The 21,658-nt window shown below is 34.5% G+C and overlaps 1 protein-coding gene across 1 annotated transcript; it reads left to right on the top strand.

Moving 5' to 3' along the window:
• The first annotated feature begins 4,324 nt into the window (after positions 1-4,324).
• On the top strand, positions 4,325-10,839 carry LOC139512840 (spidroin-1-like). The gene is made up of 4 exons (XM_071300773.1): positions 4,325-4,465; positions 5,102-5,179; positions 6,970-7,110; positions 7,881-10,839. Exons 2-4 carry the CDS (start codon positions 5,128-5,130, stop codon positions 10,547-10,549), a joined length of 2,862 nt encoding a protein of 953 aa, XP_071156874.1. The 5' UTR covers positions 4,325-4,465; positions 5,102-5,127; the 3' UTR covers positions 10,550-10,839.
• The last annotated feature ends 10,819 nt before the right edge of the window (positions 10,840-21,658 follow it).

Below are 21,658 nucleotides of genomic sequence, written 5' to 3'. Positions count from 1 at the left end.
TATACAATACCAAATTGTTATAATATAGCCCGCGAGGAACATATAACGTATTAATGAAATCTTGTGCAACAAAATAGCTATTTTATTGTCGTTCGGTAGGAGCTTTGATAATCAATTTACATACTTACTTATATTCTTATATAACGAGTTATTATTGTTCTAATTACATATCGAATATTTATTTTGAACCCTAATTGTAAGACATCCATATAGTCATATTTGTTACTAATCAAATACATTAAGCTGTTTTTTAAAACTAAGATGTTGTAAGATTAATCTACAAAGTCAGAATGTGAATATATATGTTCAAACTCTTTTAGGTCATTTTCAGTAGCAATAAACAAAAAACTATGTCAATTGGACATGCTTTGATACTATATCTGTCCTTGAATTTTTACTAGATAACATTTTTGTTCGCTTTGGAGATTCCATATATCGTCAGGTTATCGGAATTCCATCGGAATTCCAATGGGGACTATATGTGCACTACTTATTGCGGACCTCTTTTTTTGTATTGCTATGAGTTAAAATTAATGACAAAAACCAGCAAAGACCCATCAAAACAACATTTGATACACAAATTTAAAATACTTTTAGATATTTGGATGATATTTTGGCTCTCAATAATGACGACTTCAGTATGTATACTAAAGAAAATCCTGTTGAACTTACTTTAAATAAAGCTAATACTAACAATGACTACTGCCCTTTCCTCGATCATTAACGGAAAGCTTAATACTAAAATATATGATAAAAGAGATGATTTTTCATTTCCTATCGTTAATTATCCATTTGTAGATGGTGACGTTCCCTTGTCACCATCTTACGGTGTTTATATATCTCAACTTTTACGATTCGCGTGTATGTAACAATGTTTTAGATTTTAACGAGATAAATTTATGTATTACTGAAAAATTATTACACCAGGGTTTTCGATATCACAAACTAGTCAAAACATTTACTAAATTTTATCATCGGTATAAGGAGATCATTCGTAAATATAGCTCAACATGCAGACGTTCAGGTATTTCACATCCAATTTTTTATGGAAAATATTCTTTATAAAGCACAAAAATGTCAGTATTCACCTCAGAAACTAACAAAACCTTTAAATAAACTTATTAAGAAGGGATATAGTTACGATACTGTTGTCAGGTCATTAAAGATTGCATATTTTGGCGTTAATATTGATTCACTTATAGGGTCTTTGCATCGGAACTAAACACATGTATTTAAAAACCAGTTGTTGGCATGACACGGGTTATGTTCTTCTCATATATGTTATGATGGTATGATACTAAACTCCTAACGGGAAGGATTGTGCCTTATATTCATATGATGAAGACATAATCTTTCAATCAGTTTAATTGAAGTCTGGAGCTGGCATGTCAGTTAACTGCTAGTAGTCTGTTGTTATTTATGTATTATTGTCTTTTTGTTTATTTTCTTTGGTTACATCTTCTGACATCAGACTCGGACATCTCTTGAACTGAATTTTAATGTGCGTATTGTTATGCGTTTACTTTTCTACATTGGCTAGAGGTAAAGGGGGAGGGTTGAGATCTCATTAACATGTTTAACCCCGACGCATTTTTGCGCCTGTCCAAAGTCAGGAGCCTCTATCCTTTGTTAGTCTTGTATTATTTTTAATTTTAGTTTCTTGTGTACAATTTGGAGTTTAGTATGGCGTTCATTATCACTGAACTAGTATATATATTTGTTTATGGGCCAGCTGAAGGACGCCTTCGGGTGCAGGAATTCCTCGCTGCATTGAAGACCTGTTGGTGACCTTCTGCTGTTGTCTGTTCTATGGTCAGGTTGTTGTCTTTTTGACACATTCCCCATCTCCATTCTCAATTTTATACACTATTATATTCACTGAAAAATAGGTCCCTCTTATTCTCATGTCTGTAAAATGAGAACGGAACTAGGGAATGTGTCAAAGAGACATCAACCCGACTAAAAAGCAGAAAACAGACATAAGGCCATAAATGCAATGGGTCTTCAACAAAGAAAGAAAATCCCGCACACACAGGCTGGCTTCAGGTGGTCTTTTAAGAAAAAAGTGTATTAGTTCAGTGTAAATTGACGTCACACCTAACTCCAAAACATATAAATGAACTACAATTAAAAAAACCAGTTAGGACTATTAAAAGCCAGAGGCTCCTGACTTGTAGCAGGGACAAAAATGAGGCGGGGTTAAACATATCTTTTGTGAGATCTCAACCCTCCCCTTATACTTTTAGACAATGTATCTAAAAAATCAAACACACAGCAATTCGCACAAAAATTCTCAGCCTAAAGGAAGTCAGAGTCAGATGTCAGAAAAGGTAACAGAAGAAACTAAGCAAATTGACATATATATATAAATCAACAAAGAACTACTAGCAGTGAAAGTCAGTTCAGCAGGATAAATCTCTTTAGTTTACATATTGCATGAAGTCGTCATTATTGAGAGCCAAAATATCATCCAATATCTAAAAGTGTTATTAAATATTTGTATCAGATGTTGTGTCAACTGGTCACATATTTTGTTTCTTTTTGATTTTACCGTACACAGATTTAAAACCCAATTGTTCAGAGAATGATTCTGAACAATTGATGGTTCTTTCCACCTCAAATGTTGAAAATTAAAATTTAAATGAGCTTTTTAAAGATATGCAAAAAAATAGCTTTCGTTACAGAAAACATGTCAGAAGATAACATATTCTGCACAAAAAATATTGAGTGTGTTGTTCTTTCTTTGAAATATTAAGTACTTCCGCTGTCAACTTATACTTTTCACTGATTCCAAACAAATGTGGTTTTCTATACCCTTTTTAACTTTTGAAATAAGAGGGCTTACATACTTCTGCTCTAAAAACTGCAACTTCGGGTGGCAAATGATCGCTTTAATAACACATTGGGTCTATGTATTTTACTATAAATACGGGAGATAATTGGGTACTTCCGGTTTACATATTGCCATTTCCAGCGTCTTCTACAAATATTCTTCATAGCACTTCGACCTCAATGTATTAGCGTTAAAGTTTCTCAGGATTTAAGATAACTTACTGAGTTCAAAATTCAAAATAAAATCACGTCCTTAGACATTGAACTCAACTTCCTGCTAATGACACAGGGCCCTCAGAACAAAAATCTAAATTAAATTCTAGACTTACGTTTTTTTTACTTACACCGAAATACAAAAATAAAATTAACTCTCTTGTTATATGTTACCGCATCGATGCTATCCAAATCGAACAGATCATCATGAGGTAGAAAGAAACATGTCGAAGAAAAATTTTATGCGATATCTTTTACGTGTCTGAGAAAAACGGTAACAAGAAAATCACAATATCAAGTAAAGATAACTCCTACAAGGAAACGTGTTCAGTTGAATAGGGCGTTATAGTTGTTTGATATGCTATACCAAAATATCTCATCAAAATAATGCGAAAAGAAACTGACATTTCCGAAACAAAATTGACGGCAGAAAAAAAAAACCAGAATGAGTACAAAATCAAAAAGTTGATCCATGGAAGGTGGAAAAAACATAAAAAGGAAACGTTTCAGCATTGGTTCAAACTATAAATATAAAGCAAGTTGATCATTTAAAAAAAATATATAATCAGACGCATGACATTATTTTCGAGATGAAAATATAGCGTTTTTGAAATCTCCCGTACTTGAAATTCCAAATCAGGGTAAAATATTAAAGTGGTTTTAATTTATTTTCCGCCACACATTTAAACATTTCTGACACATTTAAACATTTCTGACACATTTAAAACATTTCTGACACATTGAAACATTTCTGACACATTGAAACATTTCTAACACATTGAAACATTTTGTTTTATTTTTAAGTCAGAATGGTGTGTTCAGTTTGAAACAATTTTGTTAGTAATGCTCTAAGGGAAATAATCTAGCTGGAGCATTTCCAAAACCACATCTGAACTGTACTGGGGCATCATGTTAATACATTCAAGATTGTTCTAAATGAAGAGAGATGACTTATGATAATTTATGACATGCATATTTTGAACACTTAACGATCTTTATTAATTTTAATTAAAAAAAAACAAAGGTAAGGTAAATGTGCAGTAATTATGTAAGATTATTTCCTCTATTTTCCAATTTGTATTCCATTGACTGCTGAATTCGTATTACTGTCATTTCTAATGAGTGACCTTGTAGCTTAGGTATAGCGAAAATTAATTTATATATCTTAATAACAAGACAAATTAAGATATGTGAATAATTATAATTATAATTAGAAATAATAATTAGATATGGTAAATGATGTAATTAATCAAATTTCACTTATTCTATTGTTCATGAATCTAAGGTGGGTTTGGTCATGTTCGTTGACTCTGACGTGGTGTTTTGTGACAGGGTAAGGCGTAAACACTATAAAACACAGAACCAAGTTGGATATCGGCACTCGCCAGGAATATTCTAAACCTTGTTTCACAGGAACTCAGTAAGTCATAGCTTAACTTGATTCTAAAAAGGAAACGAAAAAGAAACAAACAAAATATTTTCGATAACTTCTATTTCATAAAATAAATAACATTTGGAGTATATGAATGAAATTTTTATTATTGAATATATTTTTTTAGTATATTAGCGTACATTTATTTTATTGTTTTATTTTCAACTTCAACTTGCAATAAGAATAATAATTGTAATGATGATCGTGATGATAATTATAATACAAAACGCGATAATTTAGGTATTCAGTAGCAATTCGGGGTTATATCACACAACAATATAGTCCCAAGTAAATGATAATGGCTCTAGTTTTAAATTACAGTTAAAATTCTACGAAGGATAAAACATGTCTGCGAAGGAATAGCAAGCCTTTGGAAAATGACAAAACATAATATTTACTTTCCCTCACTTGCCTTTTGATTTTGCTAAACGTTCCTTAGAGAATATTGCTTTTGGTTACAACTTGTTGTACAAAATATTTGACTCTACTATCAAGATGTTTTACTTTTAAGATGTTTAAAAAAGTTATAACAGTTCCTATACCGTTTTTCTTTCTCTAGAATATTACTGTAGAAAGTTTTGCTTTGATTTAAATTATTAATGTTATAAATGTATTCTTTTTCAGTCGTTTCGGTGAAGAGGTTTTACAAGATGCTTCTTCAATTACTATTTCTGAGTTCGCTAGTCTCTCTATCTTCCCAAAGTAAGTACAGTTTAATAACTTTATGATATACTTTATATTACTTTGTATACGAAGATGTTTGTTTTAACAATTCAACATATATACTCAAAGGTATCAACATATCAAGATTTTTCTAAAGCATACCTTTTAAATCGTTTATTTAGTGAATTTGAATAATATATACAAGTTGATGAGTATACCTAGTCCCAAAGTGCACATATAATTGTAAAACACAACTCTGGTTGAATTTCTTTTTTCGAACTATAACTGTTACAGTTTATGCGGATTGATACTTTTATAGTATTGTATGGTTATGCAAATTCCAATACCTCCAGTAAATTCTTACTATTATATACACTAACTAGCGATCCTTGATACATCAAGTAAAGTCTGACTGTTATACACTGACTAGACGCACATGTTACAATAAGTAAATTCTAACAGTTATACTGTACTGACATGTGGGACACGTTCCAATAAGTAAATTCCGGCTTATTATTACACATACTGACTAGCGGTGCATGTTTCAATAAGTAAATTATAATTTTTATATAAATTGACTAGTGGTACATGTTTCAATAAGTAAATTCAAACTATTATATAAACTAACTAGCGGTGCATGTTTCAATTAGTAAATTCTTACTATTATATGCACTGACTAGCGGTGCATGTTTCAATTAGTAATTTCTAACAGTTATATGTACTGACATGTGGGACACGTTTCAATAAGTAAATTCCGGCTTATTATTACACATACTGACTAGCGGTGCATGTTTCAATAAGTAAATTATAACTGATATATAAACTGACTAGCGGTACACGTTTCGATCAGTAAATTCTAACTAATATACACTGACTAGCGATACGTAATACATGTACCTCAAGTAAATTGGACTGTTATATACACTGACTAGACGCACATTTTTCAATACGTAAATTTTAAGTATTATATACACTGACAAGCGGTACACGTTTCAATAGGTAAATTCTTACTGTTACACATTCTGACAAGCGGTACATGCTTCAATTTGTAAATTCTTACTGTTACACACACTGACTATCGGTACATGCTTCAATTTGTAAATTCTTACTTTTACACACACTGACTATCGGTACATGCTTCAATAGGTAAGTTCTTATTGTTACACATACGGACAAGCGGTACATGTTCAATAAGTAAATTCTTACTGTTACACATACTGACAAGCGGTACATGATACAATAAGTAAATTCTTACTTTTACACATACTGATTAGCGGTACATGATACAATGTGTCTATTTAACTTTCCAGTACTGTGGGTGTTTTTTTTTCTTTATTCCTTCAGAATATTTGTTCGTCCCGTTATTCATGTAATACGTGTAATGTTTGCATTGGCTCTGAACATTGCCGTTTTGATAATAATTCATCTCGCTGGATTCCTGATAATTATTCTCATTTAAGCACACACGTTATAGTGTGCCTCCGCAAGTTTTAAACAAAACCCGCTTGATTAAATTCAATAGTAAAAAACGGTCAACAAGTTTTTAGTAATGAATAATGCTATACTTTAGTTTGCCTCAGCTGTCAATCAGTCTCTTCCTTACCTATTAGTCCCTATTTTAATGCATTAACTTTTACTTGACGACCTCATCAAAAGCGAGTAATGCCGTGTCATTATAATTCATTTATTCTCAGAAATCATTTAATTAGATTAAATTTCACGTTATATGTTAATAAAATGCATGGATATATCGGACGGACGAAATATTCTCGAATAATAGAAAGACACGCTGTGTTCAATTTCCACATATGAACTATTTATTTTTCTAGGTTGTGGACTGCGTAAAGTAAAAGGCGATGTACGAAAATATGAACAATTTGTAAATGGCGTCGGATGGAAGGACATGTGGTGTGCAATTGGAACCGGTTTTAGTGATCAAGATTGCGATTGTACAATCAGAGTATCAGGCGGTAAATATATATATATATATACATAAATATACAAACAATACTCACATCAATGTACACCTACTGAAAAAAAAACGACGATCACACACACCCACCACGTGACACCCACACACTAAAAGACACAAATATGTAAATATAATCTTCAGTTTTGTCGTAGAAGTGAGAAGTGAACATCTTATACTAGTACCGTTGTGCAAATTTTGACACTTATATATCTATACATATATACATATCACACATGTATTTCACTATGAAGAAACATTTACTAGCAAAAAACACTAGCGTCGATGGAATTTCAAAAATGATGACTAACGAAAAAGAATTTCTAACAGAAATGTTTATAAAATCAGTTTAAATTTTACAAATCCCTACATATTACTGATAATTATACTCGTCAACAAAAGAAAAGATACACAAGTTTGAACTTAAATTTATCATAAAATATAATTAATAGGAACAACCTTTAAATTGTCCAATGCTTTTACAAAGCGAATGCATATGATTAAAAATAATCTGACCAAATTAGAAAGTTAGAATATATTGAATGATTGAACACAGGGGTCAAATTATTTTTAAAATACTCAAAATGTGCCAAAATGTGTCAAAATTGCAACGGAAACCTATTTATTATTCATTGATGACTGATTCATTTATCTGTGGATATAATTAAAAATTAATCGAGAACTTTCAAATTGATCATGCTTGTGGAAAAATTATAATAAGAAACCGACATACCATTATCTAGCCATAAATACTAAATTTTGTTTTAACAGGTTTTGGAGGCTATGCAGGAGCAGGCGCAAGTGCATCAGCATCTGCAGGTGCTGCCGCAGGTGGAGGTGGAATTGGAGGCGGTGTAGGAATTGGAGTTGGAAGTGGTGTCGGAGTCGGAGGTGGTGTCGGAGGTGGTCTCCTAGTAGGAGGTGGTGGTGGTGTCGGAGGTGGAGCCTTAGATCTGGGTTCATACCTTGGTGGAGCCATAAGTGGTGCTGCTGCTGCCGCAGCTGCCGCTGCCAGCGCTGGTGCTGGTGCTGGTGGTCTTGGTGGTCTTGACGCAGAAGATATTAGATTAGCAGCACTTCTCTCAGGTGGAGGTGGTGCCGGTGCTGGTGCTGGAGGTGCTGGTGGTGCTGGAGGACTTGGAGGACTTGGAGGATTATTGGGAGGAGGAGGTGGCGGAGGAGGCGGTGGCGGAGGAGGAGGTGGTGGTGGAGGAGGTGGTGGAGAAGGCGGTGATTATGGCGATGGCGGTGATTATGGCGATGGTGGAGATGACTCTAGTTCTAGTTCAGATGACTCTAGCTCTAGTTCAGATGACAGTTCAAGTGACAGTAGTGAGGACTATGATGAACTTGCAGCTGAACTCGGTCTAGGAGGTGGTGATATTGATGAGCTTCTTGCATCATTAGGTGGTGGAGCTGGCGGAGCTGGTGGGGCCGGTGGAGCTGGTGGAGATGGATTTGGTTATGGCTATGGTGGAGCATTAGATATGGATATAGGAGATCTTGAAGAATTATTAGGTGGACTTGATTCCATTGATCTTGAGGATGCTGCAGTATTGGCTGCTCTTGGTCTAGGCGGTGGAAGTGGACTAGGAGGCGGAAGTGCCGCAGCTGCAGCAGCAGCCGCAGCAGCAGCTGCAGGAGGACTTGGAGGCGGAAGTGCCGCAGCTGCAGCAGCAGCCGCAGCAGCAGCTGGCGGAGGACTTGGAGGCGGGAGTGCAGCAGCAGCAGCAGCGGCAGCAGCAGCTGCAGGAGGAGCTGGTGGATTTGGTGGTTCAAGTGCAGCAGCTGCAGCCGCAGCAGCCGCAGCTGCAGGTAGACGGGCAGCAGCAGCAGCCGGTGCTAGTGCTGCTGCAGGTGGTTCTGGTGGAACTTTAAGACAAAGGCTTCTTTCTAGAATTATAGCTCGACGACAATCAGCAGCAAGTGCCGCAGCAGCTGCAGCTGCCTCTGCATCTGGAGGAGGTGGAGCAGGAGGTGGAGCAGCAGCTGCAGCAGCAGCAGCAGCAGCAGCTGGAGGATCAGGATCAGGATCAGGAGCTGGAGCTGGAGCAGGAGCTGGAGCTGGAGCAGGTGGCTCAGGAGGTGGAGCAGGAGGTGCAAGTGCAGCCGCAGCAGCAGCCGCAGCAGCAGGAGGTGCAGGAAGTGGAGCTGGAGGTGCTTCATCTGCAGCTGCTGCCGCTGCAGCAGGAGGTCGTTCAGGTTTAATCAGATGGTTGATAGCAAGACGTGCTGCCGCTAGAGCAGCTGCTTCAGCTGGAGCTAGTGCTGGAGGTGCTGGTGCTGGTGGTGCTGGAGGTGCTGGTGCCGGTGGTGCTGGAGGTGCTGGTGCTGGTGGTGCTGGTGCAGGTGGTTCTGGTGCTGGAGGTGCTGGTGGTTCTGGTGCTGGAGGTGCTGGTGGAGCTGGTGGAGACGGGGATTGCGAATCTTCAGATTCAGACTCAGGATCTGATTCTGACTCTGATAATGATACTGACAGCTCCGACAGCGACACTGGAAGCGATGCATCGGATTCTGACTCTGGTTCAGACCCAGATGGTGATGGTGATTCCGATAGTTCTGGTACTTCAGAAAGTTCTGAAAGTAGCGACAGTGATTACTCAAGTGACGATGATGACGAGGAAAGCGAGAGTGATGACAGTTTCCGATCAGCAGCCAAAATAATTATTCAGCTTCTAACCAGACTTTTGATGTCCGGAGGATTAGGTGGTGCTGGAAGTAGTGCATCTGCTAGTGCCAGTGCAGGAGCAGCTGCAGGTGGAGCAGGAGGAGCTGGATTAGGATTTGGCGGTTGGGGAGGTGCTGGTGCTGGTGCTAGTGCTGCCGCTGCTGCTGCCGCTGCTGCTGGTGCAGGCGGTTTCGGTGGAGTTGGTGGATATGGAGGAGGAGCATCAGCTCAAGCCTTTGCTGCTGCATCTGCAGCAGCCGCTGCAGCTAGAAGAGCAAAACTTCTTAATTTGTTGTTTTCTAGATCATCAGCATCAGCAGCTGCAATTGCCGCAGCTTCAGCAAGAGCAGGAGCAGGAGGAGGATTTGGAGGAAGATTTGGAGGTCGAGCTGCTGCAGGCGCATCTGCCAGTGCTGGAGCTAGTGCAGGAGGTGGTGGTAATGATGGTGGTTCATCGAGTGCTGCCGCCGCCGCCGCCGCCGCTGCTGCAGCTGCAAGAAACGCTAATCTGAGAGGCTGGTTGGTTGCCAGTGGTGTAGGAGCTGGTGCTGGAGCCGGTGCTGGTGCTGGAGGTTTTGGATCAGGAGGTGGAGGTGGAGGAGGTAGTGGTGGAAGTGGTGGAAGTGGTGGAAGTGGTGGTTCCGGAGGTAGTGGTAGCTCCAACAATAATGATGGAAATAATGATACTTCTAACAATGGCGTCAAATTGTATGCTTATGACTATTATAAAGACGATAATTCAAAAAGTTCAGGATATGAAAATTCTAAATAAGTAACCATAGATGTTCATGTTATCATTTACCTCTACAATTCTAAAATTATATTCAATAGTCAAATCCGTTTGTTACGGAGTACACTGGTCTCGCTGTCCCTATTAACAATGTTTGAGAATATAACTGAACGATAGTTAATGAAGCAATCCATCATTGTGGATAAACATCGATCTACAGAATATTGTGATTTTTGTATGTATTTATTGTTGTTAATCAAAGGCCTTGTGTGTTGTTTTATTTGTGCGAATATTTTCGTATAATAAATGAATAAAATTATCCCATATTGGTATTATTTTAGAAAGTTTTTCTATACGAATTGGCGATGAAAAATACAACAATTAACCTAAATAAAAGTGATACTGGCCGTGCATTTACATGTATAACTGGTTTTGGTCAATTATTTCGATTTCGGTCGATTTCAAAAGTCAATAAATACACATATGGTTTGCAAAAAAAAAATCCTCCAGATATCCCTTAAATAAATAAAGGCAACAGTAGTATACCGATGTTCAAAACTCATAAATCGATAGAAAAAACAAATCCTGGTCACAAACCAAAACAGAGGGAAACACATTAAATATATGAGAAGAATGACGACACAACATTAAAATGTAACACACACAGAAACAAACTAAGCATAAGACAAAATCCGATGAGAGTAACATCAAAAACTTAATACATGAATTTGGGATAGAAAAGTACCATGACACGCCTTATAATAATGTGAATTTACACTCAAATATAAGAGGAAACAAACGACACAAAAGAAACACAACGTTAAAATGTAACACACAGAAAAGTGCTATTATAATATAACAATGACCATATTTCTGACTTGGTACAGGACATTTTGTAAAGAAAAAATGATGGGTTGAACCTGGTTTTGTGGCATGCCAAACCTCCCGCTTTAATGGCAATGTTAATTATAACATTAAAATGACAACATTACATGACAGGACTACATACAAATGGGAGAAAATATAGGACAGAGAACAAAACGAATATTAGCCAACAAAAGGTACCAGGTTAAACATTTAAAACGTCAGACGCGCACCACGTACACACAAGACTAACACGCGACGCTCAGATGAAAAAAGTTTGAAAGCCAAAACAAGTACAAAGTTGAAGATGACCGAGGACCAAAAGTTCAAAAAAGTTGTGACCAATACGGCCAGGATAATCCGTCTGGGACAAGAACATCCTTATTATTTAGAATAATTAATACTTTTCTTAATAATTTATAAATTTTCTGACGTCAGGTTTAGCGCTATAAAACCAGGTTTAATCCAAATAAGCCAGCTCGTATGAACATTTACACTCACTGTCAAATTATACTTGTAAAAGAAAATGTATACAAGTTTGAGCTTTCTAAAAAGCTGTGGACTGCTTCACTCTATCCTAATTTAAGGTAATATGTGTGCATGTGGTTGTTGATTTAGTGTTTGAAATGTGGTATTTTAGACCATGATTGATATTTGATTCTTATCCTGGACCAGTAAAGTCTGTAATTCTTTTTCTCATTTAAGCCAATAGCGCTTGCTGTATCTCAGCTGCATCATAATGCAACCAATCAGAATCTATACGTGATAAGTAATTTATTCAAGATGGGGTGTATGTCGACCGAAACTAATAGCTCCATACCGTGATGCGAAGCAAAAAGAAGGGTGAATGATATTAGAGGGATATTCAAACTAATAAATCGAAATTAAACTGACAACGCAATGGCTAAAATAAAAGACAAACAAACAATAGTACACAAAATACAACATATGAAAATAAAGACTTAAGTAATAATATGATTACACAACTTTCGAAAGGGATTTATTGGCCTATCAACACATATTCAAGATGGCGCCCATGAAGGTTTGGTGTGGATTTGTTGCACAGAGTTTTGTGTTTTTATGCATTCAAAGATATTCTTTACGTCTTTACTATTACATCGATGTTACTACTAATTAATTTGAATTGACATATTCAAAAAAGCAGAACTTTAACTGTAAAGATTGCAGTTTAAATTACTAGTTTTAAAATTGACGACCGAGTGAGTAGTAATTAGCCAATGTTTACATATAGGTGTACACATAAAGTGAACTTTCATGATCGCAGACATAGTTGAAAACGCCACATACAATATGTCTCAACTACAACAACAAATAACCAGCTTTATTTCAACCGCTAAAGTCGATAAACTGTCAGCCAAAAACACAAATAATGCTGAGGAATCAGCATTTACAGAGAAAAATTGAGATAAACAAAATATTATAAATCCAGCAAAACGTCTCCACTCTTGTCTCTCTAGTTCTTCGGACCATAGTATTTGTATTGAAAACGAACTTGATGAAATAAAGCAGTCCCTGAAAAATGTGCCGAAAAAAATCTGACTTTACAGAGATAGTGACCGAGATATTTAAATCATTATCCGAAAACTTGAAAAAACAAATTAAAAAAGAGATTATGTCTGAAGTGAAGTCAGAAGTCGAAAAATTAAAAACCAATTATGATTCGAAAATATCTCACCTACATGACAAATTAAACACTATTGAGTTTGAAAATGGGAATCTCCTCGAAAAAAATGCTAGCCTGCATTCTGATCTTAGGAAAATGAGGGAAGTCGTTGATGAAAACAACAAGAAAGCCACTGAAAGTGTTCGGCTTGGTAACTGGAATGAACAATACTCACGTAAGAAAAATGTGAAAATATACCACTTACCAGAAAATCGAAATGAAGACCTACCACATTCTCTTCTTTATGAACTAAAGAACCAAGTCAAATTAGACATCAACCCGTCAGAAGTTGTTGCAATGCATCGAATACCAGGGAAAGAAGGGAGTCCAAGACCAGTTCTTATAAAATTTATAAGAATGGATACCAAAATTTCACTTCTGCGTAAAAAGAAGGCTATAAACGAAGCACTCAAAGTTAGAATTGGTGATGATATAACAAAACTCAACCAGGGTCTCCTAAATAGATTATACCAACATGACAATATTATCAGTTCATGGTATTTTAATGGTCATATATATGGATCAGACGAGGAAGGAACTAGACATCGGTTTGAAATATTTGACGACATAAACAAAAAACTGAAAAAATAAAATGTGTGTATAAAATCACTTGAACATTCTTTTCATATTTGTTTGATATTGTCAAGTACCATATGTATTTTTATATAATTCCTGTTCATCTATAAATATTTTCTTGTCTACAACACCAACTTGAACCTTGGGATGATTTTTGTATCTTTGTCTCTCATACCAATCAACTATTTTCAATTTGTAACTATTTTCCGGAAAATATACGTTTCCTACGTATTTGGTTTAATTTTAAAAATACTCATATTTCCGGTTAGCTGTAGGTGGCACGGTAGTATTTGCATTCCAGAATTTAGGTTGCTCTTTTGTGTACCCTACTTAGGTTAACGTATCTAAAGAGTGCGATTGGACAAAACATACAGTATCAACTGAACTTACTTTCCCAAACTGAGGGATAAATCAGGTGTAGAAAAATATGAAATAATTTTACATGCAGATGAAAATGAATTTTTGAGAATTTTTTTAAATTTTGTATTCACTGCACCATAAAAGATCAAAAGTGCTAGTGGCCTTAGGTTTTTAAAAATAGCAAAAAAAGTAAACGGTCATGATACACATTCAAATTCATTTCTGAATAGTAAAATGAAAGTAGTTCAGTTAACTGTGAATGTAGAATTTTTTTGCAGTGTTAGAAAGTGGTGAAAATTCTAAAAAGGCTATCATTATCCCTTATGGGCCAGGAAATACTACCGTGCCACCTGTAAACTTACGTTTAAAACATAAGATCAGTGGCGGATCCAGGAATTTTCATAAGTGGGGGCCCACTTACTGCCCTAAGAGGGGGCCCGCTTCAGTCACGCTTCAGTGATTCCCTATATAAGCTACCATTTTTTTCCCAAAAAGGGGGGGGGCGGGCCCCGTGCCCCCCCCTTAAATGCGCATCTGAAGTTAAGAAGAGTTTGAAGATGAATAATTCCAACTACAGATCTGTATGTCAATAAAAGATCAGATTACTTAACGATTAGTACCAGTTGCATTATAACGAAGCTTGTCTCTTGTGTGAAAAAAACCCCAAAATTATTGTAACAGATGACCAGTGACAAAACATTGAACAAAATCTTCAGGATTATATAAGCAAACAAAAAAGACTTAGATGTATTTTTGAACTGTTTGTATGCCATCACATGATAAATCGAAACGATAAGGAAATTGATTTTTGGCCATATAGCAATTCTATTGTTTTACATGCATTCTCAACTGTTCCGCTAGAATATTTGTGATAAGATAAACTGGACAGAAATTTTTTTTTTTTTTGGGGGGGGGGGGGGGGGGGTAATTTTCACTCATTACAGATTTCAGAAATTGAAAAAGAAAATTTCAAATATCATGTTGCCAAAAAAAAAGAGGGCCAAGGGTATATTTTTTGGGGGTGAGGGTTCAAATAGCAACAGCATAGTGTATTGCACAAAAGCATAAAAAAAAGGTAAATTTATTTATTGATTTTAATTTTTTTTTGGGGGGGGGGGCAATTCGCAACAGCATAGTGTATTGCACAAAAGCCAAAAATTAAATATAAATTCAAATGATATAACCAATTCTAAGTTTTTTGGCTACCGTTATTCTGTGTCAGAAACCTATATTGCATCAAGTATTTATAATTACAATCCAAATTCAGACCTGTATCATGCACGAACATTGTGTCCATTTTTGTCCCAAATGTTTAGGATTTGACCTCTGCGGTCGTATCCAGCTGCGCTTGGCGAAGCAATTTATTGTATCAGTTTGTCTGTAATAAATAAGACCGATGGAATTTTCTTTTAAATTTATTATTTATTTTAATTTTTTATCATGAGATATTTTTAAGATTATTTTTATGTAGAACAAAATTCATATTGAATGTAGAATTAATTAATTCTGTGTCTCAGCCATACAGATAACTTTACTTCAAAATAAATTTATTTTATATTTTATCATAATCCGAAATCGCATTGAAACTAGAATAAATTTATTCTGTGTCACAGCTTCACCATACAGATAAATTTACTTCAAAATAAATTTATTTTATAAATTATTATAATCCGAAATCGTATTGAATGTAGAATAAATTTATTCTGTGTCTCAGCCTCACCATACAGATAACTTTACTTCAAAATAAATTTATTTTATATATTATTATAATCCGAAATCGCATTGAATGTAGAATAAATTTATTCTGTGTCTCAGCCTTACCATACAGATAACTTTACTTCAAAATAAATTTATTTTATATTTTATTATAATCCGAAATCGCATTGAAACAAGAATAAATTTATTCTGTGTCACAGCCTCGCCATACAGATAGCTTTACTTCAAAATAAATGTATTTTATATATTATTATAATCCGAAATCGCATTGAATGTAGAATAAATTTATTCTATGTTTCAGCCTCACCATACAGATAAATATGAAATATCATAATCATAAATGACATTGAATGAAGAATAAATTTATTCTATGATTTTCTCGAACTAATAATAGATATTATGGCTCTATATAATACATTTATTTTATACATGATCATATACAGTAAGCACCATGCATTTAGAATAAATTTATTCTATGTTGTATCCTTTACAGAGAGTTGACTAAAAATGGACAGCTAAGTGTAGAATTCAGTATAAATTTATTTTGAAATGTAACAAATAAATACTAATATAACAGAATTGTCTTTGTTTTTCATGATTTTTTCTCAAATACATGGGTTATAGAATAAATTTATTACGTTCTGGTCCGAATTTGGCCTCTAATTGTACTTGTCAGAGTTAAGAGTGAAAAAAGAGGAAATTGGTTTTTTCCTTTTTTATTCTGCTCTCAGTTAAATTTAATTATTTACTTTCAGAGTTAACTCGTTTTTACACATGAGATTTACACTCAAGCAACTGGATAATGGTTGCAATAGTGAAGGATGTCACATACATCAATATTCCTCAATATACAGTATTACCATAATCTAAAACATAGAACATCCTAATCATTTGACAAATTGTGTTTCTCACTTCTGTCTGCACTCGTAAATTGAAAATTAAGTCAAACTTATAAACTTCTCACTGTCAAGCATATTCTATAGATTAGTCTAGTCAATTTTACTGCGCTTAATTCAATTTTTGTCTGAAATTCAGGCCAAGTGTTATCCTACTTTTGCTTATATATATATTTTGCTTTTGTTTTGTTTTCTACATTTCACATTATAATTACTGCCATACATCTTTGTAATTCAAAAACACAGATTATTGCATGAACACAGACCTTGCTCATTCTTCCAATAATATTACAGTATAACAAGATAAGTGATATCTGATATCATCAACATCTGCTATTTATTAATGTTTCCCTTTTGTATATATGTTCTGTACATGTATGTTTTGTTTTGTACTTTATCTCGTCTATGTTTGAGTGTCCTGTTAATTAATGTATACGTCAGCTCTCTGTTTCAAAGATCTGTCCAAAGTGTACATCATGCGCTTATGTTTCATTATATATTCATTATAAGTTTTGATAGTTTTGACTGATCAATGTTTTTAACATTAACCTGTAAATTTGTCGCTTACTCATGTGATTTTTATGGTCGCTAAAAGCTATTCAATGGAGCTTGTGTTTACTTTTGCAAAAATAAGTTTTAGCCATGTTTTACACTAAATAATATAGATTGTTATATATATGACGTAACAAATGTATACTGGTTATGTATTCATTAGAATTAAATCCAAGACTGTATTAACCTTTGAAGGAAGGCAAGGCAGACCACTTTTATTCCTTTTGCCTACAAATTATAAGAATTTTCCTTTTTTGTGCTTCTTTGTTATATATTTGGGTTTGTTTTGTTATTTAGATTTTGACACGGTATTGATGGCTGTATCCCTATTTTGACAATTGTACCTATTAAGTCTGTTTTGTTCACGCATCGTTATAAATATAATGGAATTTGATGCGACTGTCATACACTGTTTGGCGCTGTAAAACCAGGTTAAATCCACCATGTTCAACATATGAGAATGCCTGTATCAAGTCGGGAATATGACAGATGTTCTCCATTCGTTTGATGTGTTTCGGTTTGATTTTGCCATTTGACTAGGGACTTTCCGTTTTAAATTTTTCTCGGAGTTCAGTATTTTTGTTATTTTACTTTTTTCTAGCGTAACCTGTCGATTGTTATGTCGCTTGTGTGTTTTTCTGTCGTATCGCATGTTGGTTTTGTTTTCCTTAGTAAAATACTTAGTCTATTTGTTTATGTGAAATAATTCATCAGATTATTAATGGTGTCTTGTAGACACAAATCACTTCATGATTATTAAATTTACTGAAGAAGTCAATCCAGATTTATCTTGATAGTACAGCGTTGTAAAACGAGACGAGTCTACATATTTATATTTTGTTTGAGTAAATAAAAACAATAGCAATAATTTAAGAAAGCTATACTAATTGTGTTTAAAAATATTTTATCATAACTATGATACTCAAGAGCAATTGTATAGATCTTTCATCGGATTTAAAAAATTGTCAGATGTCTTTAACGATTTGAATATTTTTCACTCCAAAACCATATAAGTCGAAAATTATTATAATGTTACTTCTTTATTATAAGTACATTAAAGGAGCATATAAAAAGTACCGACCTATAATGTAAATTAAAACAAGAATGTGTCCATAATACACGAATGCCCCATCGGCCCAATCATTTTCTATGTTCAGTGGACCGTGAAAATGGGATAACAACTCTAATTTGGCATTAAAACAAGAAAGATCATATCATAAGGAACGCGTGTACTAAGTTTCAAGTTGATTGAGCTACAATTTTATCAAGCACTGCCTCGACCAAAAACTTTAGCCAAAAGCGGGACAGACGGACAAACGAACAGACACACAGACCAGAAAACATAATGCCCATAAATGGGACAAAAAAGGGAAATAAACGTTATCAACCAACGAAACGTGTTGATAACAACTGTCATATTCATGACTTGACACAGGCATTTCCCGAAGAAAATGGTATGTTAAATCCGGTTTCATAGCAAGCTAAACCGTCTACTTGCATGACAGTTAATTTATAGTTCCGTGTTTTTGACAAAGTTGGAAACATGGTAGACCACATATCGAAGTGGAGATTGTTTACTATCACAGTTAAGTGACCTACTGCGTTTTTCGTATTGACGTTTTTTATAATTTTCCTTGAGCAGGTAAACAAACTGTAAAAGTCAAGATGCTCTAATTCTTGTTAATAGTTCCAAAGGTAATGTTAACATTTCTATAATGAACATTCAATTTGTTTAAAATTTTGCTTTAATAATGTTTAATAGTGTTTTTTTTTTACCATGAGTTAATCAGTGTTCACATTGGTCAGGCCGGGTGTCAAATTGGCAATGAATGCTGAGCGTGGTATTGTTTATAACAGAATATGCAACCAGATGGACATATGTACTTGGAAAAGACCAATAGCTATGGTGATGATTCATTTAACACATTTTTCAGCGAACAGGGAAGGGAACATGTTCCTAAAGCTGTCTTCTCTGTCATTGAACCAATAGTTGGTGGTAAATAAACTTAACTAAATCACAATTTGATATAGAAATAAATGGGGAATGTGTCCATTTGGAAACAGATGATGTTCCCGCTGGCATATAACGTTATAAAGGGAGAAAACTCAAAAGCTGTAAAAAAAAAAGACACTACAAAATTTGAATTTAAACTGAGTTGTGTGGTAATAAGCATTATATATATACATTTCATAACATTTATTCGAGATAAACTAAAGTTAGAGAAGGGAAACGATTTATTCAGCAAGTTTTCCATTTGTAAAGAGGCACAATCATAGAATGGTAATCAAAGTACTAGTAAGCACTGATGATTGCTATAATTTGTCAGTGGGAAGTACAATTAAATATTGTAATGTATAAAACATTGTTTTTGTAATTAATTCAACTATAATTCTAGACAAAGGAAGATAATTCCTATTTTTTAGATGACTTTAAAAATGACATCATTTATATATTCTGAACAGATTGTAAAAGTTATGTAATTTTTTTTGACAAGCGTAACATTATTTTGTGACTAGAACCTCTGAGCATATATTAAATTAATAAATTTCTGGAAATGTTCATGAATAGGATGTATAGAATGTTATGATCAATGCACTATGTTTTGTGAATCAAAATGGTAGTGATAAGCCTTGGAAGATTTATATATCAAGTCAATACCATAGGGTTTTGATTGCAATTTTTACCAACATTCATACTTGATTTGTGTTTTGTGGTAATACGCATTGTGTATAAGTTACATAACATTTGGTTGCAGTAAGTAACGGTTAGACGGCAGCCAAATTACTCAAAATATAAGTTCTCTAGAATTCGTATTAGAGATTAGACGGACTAGGGTGGGGGGGATATATATCCAGTAACCGACCGAATTTGCTGTTTAGCCCTCTCAATCTGAAGCAGTTTGTTACCAGTTTAAACCACAGATACTCGGTTATCAAATATGTATATTTTTGTAATGTTATTTTTGTTTTCGTATTTCCTCTCTATTAGTAATAATTTGTCAACGCTTATACCAATATTTGTGTTTACTAACACTGTGCAAATTGCTCCCCATGTCCTTCAACTTATTCTGAAAAATGCAATAGGGACATGGATAGTAAGTGAACGTTGCCAGTAAACATACATATATTTGTGCCAATGTCGATAACCTAATGCACAAAGACAGCAATTACGAAACACAAATAAAATTTAAACGAATTTTGCCATAATGCTAATTTTTTTTTCAAATATAAATAAGGTTGTAGTTCTTTAAAAGTTTACTTTATCGCATGATTTTTGCTTATTGCATACCTGTAATATTCACACCTTTGTCCTAGGTCTTTACAGATAATTCTAGTTGTCTCAATTAAGGACTGCTTCGAAATGTTGACAAAATACTAGACATTTTACTGGGTTTTTAAACATATAGAAGTGTCAATTATAGTCAAAACACAAGCAAAATATGAAAAGTCAAAATGGTATAAAAGTGATTTAAATTTATCGTTACCATTAAAAATTTCAATCTGAGTAAGATAGATTCATAGAAGTATGGTTTACAACGAAGCAGTATGCTAGATGGTTAGAAAACAACACTACGAGTTGAACTGCCTACACAATAAAACGATCGTATTGCGTCATTGTCGGCTACAACAGGCTAATAAACTGTTATCATAGAGATATTCCTCGCCTTTTTGTAATTTTTAACATGCACATGTTACAATTAAAATTGCAATACTATAACATGTTAGTTATGCAAATATTCAAAGTCGATAAACCATGACGGACGGTACATGGATGAACAATCTCCATAGAAAATAGATGTGCAAATTTCAATATAACTGCATACCAAATACCATTGACTTATAAATCAGTCGTTCCTAAACACAAACATTAACTTGTAAACTATACGTAAAAGTTTCAATGTCAATGTAGCAGGGAAGGGTTTTATGATCTCTATAGAAATAAGACTAGCAAACGCCAATAAATTTGCATACCAAGTACAATTGACTTAACATAAGCATCAACTGATCTAATCACAAACTTAAACATATAAACTACGCAAATGTTATAAAGTCAATAGACCATGACTGAGGAGGCGGGGCAAAATATTCTCGATGGAAATGAGATTTGTTAATGCTGATACAACTACATACTAAATAGCATTGCCTATCACAAGTGGTTCCCCATAAACTGACTTTATTACAAACTGATACATGTAAACTAAGAAAAGATTTGAAAGGTCAATTGACCACAACTAAGTGGGAAAGGCTCAAAAATCGCCATGGAAATGAGACGTGCCAGTGCTTATACAACTGCATACAAAATATCATGGACCTACCACTTGTGGTTCACTATAAACTAAACCTAATCACAAACTAATACATTGTTGACACCGCCGCCGCTGCCGGAAACAGCATACTTATGTCTCGCTTTTTTACTTAAATAGTGTGAATCCCATAATTCATAATGAAAATGTTAATCAATGAGGCAGTTCAGTATGTTCAACTAAAAAAAATGACAAACAA

This window comes from Mytilus edulis, chromosome 2 (assembly GCF_963676685.1).
Source record: "Mytilus edulis chromosome 2, xbMytEdul2.2, whole genome shotgun sequence".
Taxonomy (NCBI): domain Eukaryota; kingdom Metazoa; phylum Mollusca; class Bivalvia; order Mytilida; family Mytilidae; genus Mytilus; species Mytilus edulis.
Note: the sequence above shows the minus strand (reverse complement) of the source record. Positions and strands in the feature narration are given on the sequence as shown.